The sequence below is a fragment of the Argiope bruennichi genome, chromosome 7 (assembly GCF_947563725.1).
Source record: "Argiope bruennichi chromosome 7, qqArgBrue1.1, whole genome shotgun sequence".
Taxonomy (NCBI): domain Eukaryota; kingdom Metazoa; phylum Arthropoda; class Arachnida; order Araneae; family Araneidae; genus Argiope; species Argiope bruennichi.
This window is the reverse complement of record NC_079157.1, coordinates 121,703,430-121,715,848: the sequence shown is the minus strand read 5'-3', so window position 1 is coordinate 121,715,848 and position 12,419 is coordinate 121,703,430. Positions and strand designations below refer to the sequence as shown.

General features: G+C 28.4%; 1 protein-coding gene across 1 annotated transcript in view; it reads left to right on the top strand.

The window, feature by feature from the left end:
* The window catches only part of LOC129975560 (mucin-2-like), a 108,366-nt gene that overhangs the window by 17,406 nt on the left and 78,541 nt on the right, over positions 1 to 12,419 (top strand). The window contains exon 2 of the mRNA XM_056088622.1: positions 1,831 to 1,959. Coding sequence (XP_055944597.1) covers positions 1,831 to 1,959 — 129 coding nt within the window. The remainder of the gene's footprint in view (positions 1 to 1,830; positions 1,960 to 12,419) is intronic.

Below are 12,419 nucleotides of genomic sequence, written 5' to 3'. Positions count from 1 at the left end.
TTTTTTTAATTGAATGTTTTTAATCACCAAGAAACTTTCGAATAAATCACGAACTTTAATATTAAAATTACACACATAGTTACTGAGAACGCCAGGTACCAGCATATTTAACTAACAAATGCAATTCAAATAAAAAGAAAACTATTTTGAATTTTGATCACTAAAATCTTTCTAAATTATAGAGGATGTTACCCTTATGCTAATAGCAAGTTTCAGAAGCAGGAAAGATTGGATTTAATAATGATTTATGATTAATCTAATTCTAGAAACTTATAATTTACGACTTCTCATAAGTTATCTTTATATATTGATCATAACGAAGCACGAAGGAAATGGGAAACTCCTCGTAAGAACAGTCACAAATTTAATTCTTTCAATTATATGAAAGGAGAAACATCATTACTGGAATAGAAGTTTCACGGCTAATTTCTATTTCTTAATTGAAAATAACAGTAAGTAATAAGGTTCAACGGGCTTCTTTGCATAAAGTATTGTTTAAAAGTCTGAAAGAATGAATGGATGGATAGGACTAAGAAACTTTTTCCTTTCTAGTTCAGAGACAGCTTTTTTGTTCTGCAATTGAATGAATAAAAATTGCTCATTTGTCTTTTGTTAGTATACAGAAACTCAATCTAATTTTTGAAATAGTGAGATTAACTTTTTTCATAGAAAACTATGCACATTAAAATATTTTATTAGATTTGAAATGGTCATCTGCAATTGTATCATTCCGATCTTTACTAAAGAAATGTTACATTACTTTGTTTTTTTAAAAGCAAGAAATGTTGCAATCTTGTACTAAATAAATATTAATTCCAAATGACATTGAAGCAAATGCTATGTACCCGATTTAAATGTTTTGTATTTAAAGAAGCGTTACTTTTTTTGTAATGTGTGTATTTTGTGTGCTTAAAATAACTCCTACTAAAATGTTGGAAATACTAAAACATTATGTTGCACAAAAAATGCAGTTGTTAATGCTTTTAAAATATTCTAATTTGTTTCTTAAGCGACTTTAAAATAAAATAGCATTTTTTATCTGCTCTTTATTCTATAAATATAACATCATTTATTGTACTTTAAAACTCATCCTATTCAGTAAATTTTCTTTTATAGAATATTTATTACTACAAATGCAAGTAAATTTTATGCAAGTTCTACTCATTACTGCATATATTTAATACCGAAAGCAAATATTAATTTGCTTTGATTTTGCATTATCTTTCTAAACCTTGTTTTGATGGAATTTCCCAAATGTTAGTAATACATCTTAATATTTAACCTATGTTAATATAATATCAAATAATTTAAACGATATGATGAAAGATTGAAGTACAAAAAATCTCGCTTCTTGAATTCAATTCACAAATTCTCTCCTAGGTCTAAGCCATTCATAAATGTTATACCCTTGTAGAATACAAATAGTGTACAATATTGTATGACATTGATTATATTCGCAATATTGTACAATATTGTATGACATTGATTATATTCGCAATATTGTACAATATTGTATGACATTGATTATATTCGCAATATTGTATGACATTGATTATATTCGCAATATTGTATGACATTGATTATATTCGCAATATTGTATGACATTGATTATATTCGCAATATTGTATGACATTGATTATATTCGCAATATTGTGCAATATTGTATGACATTGTTTAATGTCATATAAACAATATTGAACAATATTGTGCGACAGGTTGTACTGCATGGATATTAAAGACAACTATCATAAAACCCTGTGATGAAGCAAACTATGAACCTACTGTAAATGAATTTGCTACTGATTGATTGATTCCCCTATTAAACTGCAGGAAATCTTCCTTTTCGCCATGGGGACTCATCAGATGCTGTTGAATTAGCCTCTCAGAGGCACAATGTAGCAGATTTACAGATTTCACGCGAAAACCCAACTTATGCTATACCTCAGGTAGTTGTTAAGGGTAAGTTCAGTACTTATAAACTCTGCTAATAACTCTTTGCTAGAATACTCTGCGAAAAAAATAATACTCTGCTAGAGCATAGCATATACAGCTTTAAATCAGATTTGGAACAATCGCAATGAATAATTTTAATTGAAATAATTTAAAAATATTCTCTAAAATGGCTTCAGTACTTCTTTTTACCATCTTTAAAATTCTAGGCATGGTTTTTCTTCTGTATTCTATGCATTGATAGATAAGCCTTATATATCTAATATTCTCGAATAAGAATATTTTATTAATTTTTTATCATTTGCTTTCAATTTTTACTAACATTATTAAAAGGCAGCTAATACAATAAAAAGCGGTAAAATGCACCTAATATTAAGTATTTTAAATAGTTTATTTAATTTTATTTATTTTTTATTTATTTTAAGCTGCTTTTCATACACTGTTTATAAAATACTTAACAAATTATGGAATCTTTTGTTAAAAAAAAGTTTTATTTTGAGATTGTTAAAAAGTACTTTTACACTGTGCTTTTATACTTTTTAATTTGAATTTAAAATATTTCAATAAAAAAAAAGCCTTTTTGGTTTACAAAATCTTCAACTCTTATAATTTCAATGCTGCTGTAAAAATTGTATTCTAAGTGTTTTCTATTAAAATTTGGAAAAATAAGTAAATTTAAGTGTAATACTTTTTTCGATTTCAATTACACTTAATTACTAAATGTAATTAAAATTGATTTTTTTTTAATTCTGCATCCTTTAATTTAAATGACAGGCATGCAGAATCTAAAAATTCCATCTTCTTTACTAATACCATTTCTGCAAAATAATTATTGTATAAGTAATCTGGATACAATAGACGTAAAAGTGTCATCATTAATTAGAACAGCTGCATCGTGATCAAATGAACTGATTCGATGACATCATTTATAATTTGCGGTCAAAATATCATCCGATGATTTGTATAAATCTGGCATATCTAAATGTATGATTAAATGAATTTATTCGATGACATCATTAATAGTTTGCAATCAAAAATTCATCCGATGGATTTTTATAAATCTGGCATATCTAAATGTATGATTAAATGAATTTATTCGATGACATCATTAATAGTTTGCAATCAAAAATTCATCCGATGGATTTTTATAAATCTGGCATATCTAAATGTATGATTAAATGAATTTATTCGATGACATCATTAATAGTTTGCAATCAAAAATTCATCAGATGGATTTTTATAAATCTGGCATATCTAAATGCATGATCAAATTATCTTATTCGATTACATCATTAATAATTTCCAATCAAAAATTATTTCGATGATTTGTCTAAATCTTGCAAATCAAAGTGTAATAGAATTTTGAGGGAGGAAAAAAAAATTCCTTTAACCGTCTATAACCTACACCTTTGAGCGAGTATTCCATTTCATAAAATTGAATAAAAAACAATTTTGTCACATACATTTATTTTTCCATGTTTTCTCACTTCTAGACAAAATTCTCCGAAAACGGCCTGTATAAGTAGTAGCGAAAAAAGAGAAATATGGCAACTGTTTTTTCTTTTTATCCGCTATGTTAGCATGACCAAATGGTGTAAATTTATTCCGTCTCATCCAGTAAATCAGAAAACAAACTGCGTGCTACTTTGAGAGACCACAAAAAATATTTTGTGTCTTTTAAAGTGGTTTTTCTGGGTTCTTGGAAATCGGTTGCCCGAGTGTGAATCGGAAGAAATTCTAATAAAGCGTGACTTCTCTGTATTTTTCACTATATCAGTTGGTAAAAATATGAAAGTTTAGCTCATTGTATATTTCTATTTTTATGGAAATATCTTTATATATTGTACATTTATTTTTTCAAGATGCCTTAAGTTTAGGAAAACATACTAAAGCAAATGTTATCATGTTCCTTTTTTTATATATTATTAGGGAATGGGGTGGGAGGTGGGTATCTTATATATAGGTATATTTAACAATGCTACTAATTATTTTGTACTGCCTAATTTCATCAATTGAAAGTAATATTGTCAAAAAAAAGTCGGCTATCGCAAATTTCAAATTATTCTGATTTTTTTTTTTCTACAATATAAATTTTGAACTAATGAGAATCGAATTTTTAATCTACAGTTGATCATATGAGATATATAGATGATCTGAAATATTTTGTAAAAAACAGACTAAGCTTCTTATTGTAAATTCTCAGCAGAAGTATTTTGATTAGAAATAAAAAATAATGGTAATTTAGAATCTAAACTGAAATGTTTTGAAGTTGAACTGTTTTCTGGTATTTTGTTTACTTTGGTCCCATTTTAAAATCCATTCCTATAGTCGATAATCTACAATGACCCATGGTCTTTCTATCTAACCATTTCTTTTCGATATCACCAACCCATTTCCAAAGGAATAAATTCTCATATAAGATAGTTTTTATGAAAGACACAGGTGTATTAATAATTAATAAAAACAACTCTGTTGAAATACTATCAAATTTTTATGAAAATACTTAAAAGTAGGATGTTTTACATATATTTATTTTTGAAATTTAATATTCAATTTATTATTATTAAATATTATGAAATATTGAATGCAATTCTTTCTCAAATTCATTTATAGATGGCGTTCTACTAATCATGAAATTCTTTTCTTGAAAATGTTTAACATATTATGACTTTATTTATTAAACGAGTTGGGAGGGCAAGATTGAGCTTGATCGATTATAAATTGATATACCGATAATAAATAAAAGATTATGATAAATTGATTCGTATCACTTATCTGGAAGTCAGTGCAGACTAATAAGAAACATGATGAAAGGAATAAAAATGGCAGATGTAATTAAATCAGAATAAATATCATACGAGAATTTTTAGCTATTCATAAGTAGTACAATAAATTCTTCTTAATTAATTTATTCATAAAATATTTCTTTAAAATTTTTATTTCGTAATTTTTATAATTTCTACGCTGTATAAATTAAGAATACAAAATGAAATGCTTATTTGTTTTTTTTATAGTTAATTTTTTTTTTCTTTAAATTTTTTTGTCTGAAACTTTAACATTATAGCCATCGTAATTTAACTGTCCGAAAATGTTATTAATTTTATGAGCATTTTTTATAAGACAATATGAATTATTTACAAGACTTTTTGCTTGATTTCAAGACTCTAAAACATATAACTTCAGGCTTTCAAATATATGGCATGCATTTGTATGACAAAGAATAAGTATTTCAATAAGTAATTGTTTAGTAATTCAAAAGTATATCAAAACTCGATGTCAAAAGAAAATGCCACTGTAAAAATAAAATTTCTTCTAGTGGAAGTTGTTGCTGTTGTTGGAAAAATAGATTTCTATCTTTTTTATGACAACAAAGAAAAATTGCATTGCAAGGAATACCATATCTGCGAATACAAACATAAATCTATATTTTAAAATAAATTTCAAAAGGTTATATTCCTGAATACGATGTTTGAACGTATATCCTATGAGATTAAATGCACAAGAGAATCCAATGCTATTAAATATAAACGAAACTTAAATATAGCTATATTTCAGGATTTTAACAAACCACAGAGCAAAGAAACGTTAAAAGCCATTTTCTTTCAAGCAAGGTATAGTTGTTTCACTGTAACTTTTCTACTAAAATCGTCGGTAACAAATATTTAAAAAAAATGAACAGTATTTGTATTGTAAAAAACAGTATTGTTTTTTTATTCATGTAAAAACAGTCGGGTAAAATTCATTTATTTCGTCATTTAAAATCGTTTGATTTCTCCTATCCTTTCGTATTCAAAATTTTTTTAATATCTGTCTAGATTAGTTTTATTATAAAATAATGCTAAATTAACTTTACAAAATAGACAAATTGCTTCCATGAGTTAGGAAAAACTGGATTAATACTGAAATTTACCATTGTTTTTTCCTTTATCTGAATAAGTTTATATAAAAATTCATGAAATAATTTATATTGACGAATAAATAGAATTTTTACGGTAACTTATGTGATGTAAAATATAATTTTCTATTGTATGTCCTCTAGCATGTAATAAATTCATTAATTTAACAAATAAGCGTTTCATGAAATTGATTTATTATCAATAGGTATTTGGCGCACAGTTAAAATAGGTTTTTAAGCATCAAAACCCTGATAATGGTTTTCATACTCTCGAGATTCGGATATTCTGAGAAAATGACTAGTAACTTCGAAACCGATTAGCTCAGGAAATACTCAAACATGAAAAGTTTTTTTATTAAAATATAGAATTAAGAATAATTGCGTAATTCGCTTCAATTAATTTTTGATCAAAAAAGTTTTAATTGGGTTAGTTTTGAACTTTAAATTGAATCGATTTCCAGGTATAATTTTCTTTTCCCTTTCTCTTTACCCCCCCCCTTCAAAAATTAATTCTTTCACTTATTTAAGATCTCTTTTAGATTAATTGAATTTTAAGGATTACTGGAAAACGATAAGAAAGAAACTGATGTAAAAAAGATCCAATAGATGCACAAAAAATTAAATACTTGATAGCATTGAAAAATTAGCATTTATGACAAAATTTCCTTTAATGTGTTAAATTTTGGAGTATTTTTTAAATTATTGTTTGAAAAAAAGGCAAGAAAATGTCATGCATTCTCGCTTATGGTTTTCGAGGTTTTCTTCTCAAAAATGACTTCAGTAAACAGTTTCGAATTGAATCAAATTCTTTTATTCATGATGTATCCCCCCCCCTCTTTAAAAAGACCATTCTTTGCTATAAAGATAATTGGGCTTGCATTTTTTATTGAGCAACATTATCGTAGAGTTCTTACGAATATTCATTTCTTTCGACTGAAATTGTGGAGGCTTGCATTATCACTGACCAGCGTTAGTGGTAGAGAATGACTCATCGGATAATATTTACAAACAACTCAATAGAATATACATAACACATATATTACCGACATGAAATCTGTTATTAAAATATCACAATAACATCAATATATTTCATAAGAATGGAATATAATCTAAATATGTGTAATTTAGACAGATGCCCACAAAGATTGACATATGAATGATCCTCTACATATTTGGCCTTAAAAATTTGAATTTACGCTTCAACCCTTTCTACAGCCACGAAAAGTATGCTTCCCACTAAATTACCAATCCTTGTCTGAAGTTTTGTAGATTGACGCAAGTTCTGAAGCATTTTGCAATAAGAAGCTTAGAAGCTTCAGTTCTCACAAAATGATGTCTTAATTTGTTGCTTAATTATTAATTAAATTTATCTAAATAACTAAAAAAAATTTCTTACGCCAATTTCAATCTTAAAAATATTTTAATATACCATGACTAGGAAAAAAAGGGCCTTTTAAAGAGTTAATATTGGTAACTACTCTGAGAACACAACAGCATCTAGAATGAAATTGATTAAAATATTCAGAGATTGGAACAAAATGGAAACACGAATAGAATGCCTCCAAATCCATTAATATTAGAGTAAAATCATCACAAAGGATACGTTTTCTTTTTATAAACATTATATGCTTGCATTATCTATTTGAAATTATAGAAAACATCTGTCTTTCCATGCGAAAGAATATCCTTAATGTTGCTCCAAATCACATAACTAAACTCGACTCGCGAATGTTTTGAAAGAAGCTTCTATCTGGTAAATGAAAAGTGACTAGTATTCACTACCCTGTACATATTTGACATTAAAAATAAATAAAGTCGTTAATATTTTGCCTTTGCTTCACCTCTAATAAAATGTCCCCTTCCAAGAGTCACTGATTTCGGGGTGAAATTATCAGATCGGACATGATAATCTTTTGTAGTAAACATTACGCATGCATTATCTAGTAGAATTTATCCAAAGTATCTTTGTCTAGACCCGACGAATAATCCTAGCATCGCTTCAAAACGGGACGTTAATGTTTTGAACGGGACCTGGCTAATGTTTTGAAAGAGGTGCCACCAGGTAAATAAGGAGTTTGACAAATGGATCAAGAAGCCATTAAATAAGGTTTTCTTAGTTTTCTCTAAATCCCAAGAGGAACTTAACGAGGAAACAAAAGACAGATCGGCTTGATTTAGAATTTCGTAACTAAAAATATTCTTTACACGTACAAGCCTGGAGGTCAAACAAAACGGTTGCCATGGGTTACTTGCTGACAACAGGTCAATTTTCAGTTAGTCAACGCTGTGGCTTCAGTGGGGGAAGGGGACTTTTCAAATCCCAGTCACGCATGCGTATTTTATCCTACCAATCCGACCGAAATCCTAGCTTCTAGGGTTTTAGTTATCTGTTTGCAAATTTTTGTCTCTCCAAAAACTTGGTTGGAATTTTTGATGAGGTAACTCTGTTAGGGTGATTGGCGCTTGCAAAGAATGATCTAATTTTAAATTTTATGGAAGAGCCTCCATTCTGAATTCGAATGGAAGTTTTTATCCTATTTGGGGGGAATTTTTCCACTGCTAACCCATTCTTCTGACTTCTTTAAACGCATTTCGATGCGTTTATCACTTTTCAGAGTGGTTTGTGATTTTTTTTTTCTTTGAGAGAGAACGAATAGTGAATTTTTATATCTGGATTTACTGTTAGGACACGTATTTATAAAAAAAATGATGGAACAAATGATTTTGTCTTATTTATTTCGCAGGAGGAACGTGATAGAAAACGATAAAATTTTGTGCTTGAATTTGGGAAATATACTTACAGGAGCATTTTTTTAAATTTGATTTCGGGTGTGGAGATTTATTGCTTCGGGGTTTAAGGACGCGTTACACTCATCTTAAATAGATTTTGAATATTATTTTGACAACTCCTAAATCTAATTGTATGTAGAGACTTTGCAATATTCTAGAATTTATGCATTCCCTCTTTATATCAGCGAATACGGCTAAATTTTAATTCATATAAATACAGACTATTCAAAAATGTGTAATACTCATTGCATGCAGTATTAATAATACCCATTCATTCGTAACTCTACATGTATCCCGTTGTTGACCGCAAACGTCAGACAATGTCTTTCGATAAACATGCTTTGTCGACAGGCGACGTAGTGTAACGTTTTTTGATACACATGCTTTGTCGACAGGCGACGTCGTGTAACGTTTTTTGATAAACATGCTTTGTCGACTGGCGACGTCGTGTAACGTTTTTTGATAAACATGCTTTGTCGACTGGCGACGTCGTGTAACGTTTTTTGATAAACATGCTTTGTCGACTGGCGACGTCGTGTCTTTTCATAAATACATTGTATTAAGGAAATTTATGTGATCACGTGCTATGGAATTTCATTTTGGTTAAACAGTATTTGAATTTGTGGTACGAACATCCTCACTTTGTGAAAAGACATGAGTTAAGTAAATTTAAAATGTCTTAGAATGCACGAAGCGGACAATTAATCAATATTTTCAAAAACTGATGTCTTAGTAAAGAAAATTTTTTGTTAAATTTCGCTTTATTTTTTCTGACGGACCAAACAATATACATTCTAGTTATTCAGAAGTTACTAGTTATTTTGAATGATTTTTATTCGAATGATATGAATATCAGACCGACAAAATGACAGAAATATTCTCACTTATAGTGACACTGAAAAGAAAGACAACGTCCATGATACTGAAGAAAATTCTTTTTACCTTTAAAGGATTGGGTTGAAAGCAATATTTTACGAACCTTTAAAATTTTTACATAAGAAGTGCTGATATAATACCCTCAAAGTATAATTGTCTGTTGTACTTTGAGGGGTTATATTAAATATAACCACTCAGTGTTGGTGAAGTAGAAAAAATTATTTCAGAAAATGACATTATCGCCCCTTGTTTGTTTTGCCAATAAACGTATACCATTAACAGCCTGGAAAATCTTATGATCAAGATTTTAAATTGTACTAAAGTTATTAAGAGTGATATTAGAATTTCTGGGATTAAATTACTTTAAAAATGTTTGCTAAAAATTTTAAATAAATAAATTACGAATAAGAAAGTAGTTTGAATTTAACTCTTTCGGGCTACGTGGCTTAAAACTATCCCAGCTTTTGCTTAGCTATTTATGCGTGCTGGGAAGTATTTTAACCCGTCTCGAAAAGTTGAAGTTATTCATAGTCATGCAATTTAATATTTTATTTAAAATTCTTCATTCTGTTGGCAATGTTTTGGTCAATGATAAATGCGTAAATAAGAGGAAAATAACTACAAATCAAAACGTATCAGTAAGTTGTATGCTGTTGTGATTAAGGTTAACACATTGTATGATTTAATGACTTATTTATCATTCATAATGGTATGTGTTGTTTTGAGTGAGTAAATTGATTTATTACAAAAACATTTTTTGATCATTTATACCAATTTTGAGATGTGAATTGGTGAAATTATATATGTCCCACCTTATAACAACGGACTAATGAAACCTTTTTTTCTTATTTTGTGTACTTAATTTTTCATTTTATAAAAATTTTTGTTCAGCTAGGGTTTTTTTTCCGCATGTTCTTGAAATAAAATGTTACTAATGCTTTACTCAAAAAGCTTATGATACGTTATTAAAATAATATCCATCCCAAAATCCACTAAATTATTATACCCTACCTTTATTATATATTGCAATTTAACAATTATAAGGTTCGGAATATTTGATTTTGAACTGTAGTTAAATGGAGAATTTTTTTTAAAGAAGTAATTTAGTATTCGAACTGCCTTCAGAGAAAAAAATTTTAAAGCTGTAGAAAGAATGATTTATTGAAATGTAACTATTTTTTTGTTGTTGTTTTTGTCTTAAATAATTTGTTAAATAACCGAAAAACAGTTTTTTTTTAATAATAAACAATTTTGTGCAAATAGGCTTTTTATTTTCTTTAAAATCGTATGCCTTAATACTCGGATTCTTCCTTCTTTGCTTGTCGGAAAAATCGCAGGCCAGTTTCTACAACATTGTCTGTGACAGCTATAATGTGCTTGCTGGAAAAGTTTTCCCATCAGACTGCAGTGTCTTGCCTTCAAAGACACGCGCGAGTTGCATAAGCTTGGTGTTCCTAAAATTAGCTTTGATTAAAGACAGTAGGTTTTGCACATAACGTGCGAACTAATGCATTAAAATGCTGTCAGAATTAATATATCAATTAAATCTGAAGCTGAATTAAATGCAGATCTATCTTTCTGTTTATATATGGCACATTTAAAAAGTCCTATAAATAGCGCAAGAGGGATTAAAGCATTAACAATAATATTTTTCATTGTGCAAGTAATATTTAATCAACTTAACTTAATGTAAAGCTGTTTTCGGTTAAAGTTAAGAATGATCGCAGTATCTAATAAATCATTCGTACCAAAACAGAGCTGACCACCTCATTTGTAGAACAATTAAGTACAGTTATTTATAACTAAATAACTATTCTATTCTGTTCTAACTATTTAATTAAAGATATGTGCTACGAATTTTTAATGTAACCAAGGAATAAATATATATCTTTACGATGAGAGGCTTTTATTTTTGTATGGTATGTATTTCTAAATGGATTAATGAAAAGACAGAATTTGTCTAAATTTAATACATACTAAGGATTAGTTCGTCGTTTATCTACAATTTTATTTTAATGAAAAAAATGAGACTATCGACTCTTAAGGATTTTTGAACTTCATATCTCCTTCCCTTTTCTTCGGGTTATTAAATCAATTAACTCCTATGCCCCCTTCATTTGCATTTTCTTACGCATATCGAGAGCAATTAATCTAATCTTATTCATCTAGTTAAAAATGGGCATGAAAAAGACAAATGATATGTCATATCGGAAACTAAACATTTCAGAGTTCTAAAATACGAAACATTAAAGCAATGTTTCTGAAATATCTCGGTATTCAAAATCAATACGAAACATAATACTGAAAATCTGGAGGCGTATTAAAAATACCTTAACGTATTTAAATTTTCTGAAATCAGGTTTGTTATTTTGTTTTTGAAAAATTCCTATAATCTTGAGCAAAAAGACATTCAACACTTATGGTATAAAATGTACTTAGCTCTGTAGATACTATTTAAGCCAGGCATATGATCGAGATAGGCATATGATTCCAATTGGAATAAAAAAGCTTTAAACAAAATAACGATTAATTTTTATATTTGTTGAGTCAATAAATGTACTACTGAATATATAATAATTTTGTCTTGTTAATCATATTGTCCAGTATTTTTGGTTCACTAACGCTTTAAACAATTTTCCCATACTCCTGCAATCAAAACTGACCGAATTATCCGTTTCAACGGTTGTCTCATACAAATATCTCCAGTCATAGGATTTTTTTTTCCGAGGCAACAATTGGTTACTTAAGATATTGAATCACTGTGTTTCATAATTCCGTCAGGCAGTAGAAGCGTAGAACTAGGAATAAAATTAGGAAACTGCGAAGAATTGAGGTTATTATTATTTTGTAATTAGCTATTTGGCTACTTTCGTAGTAGGTATCCTGCATGCACAGATTATCCAATGCA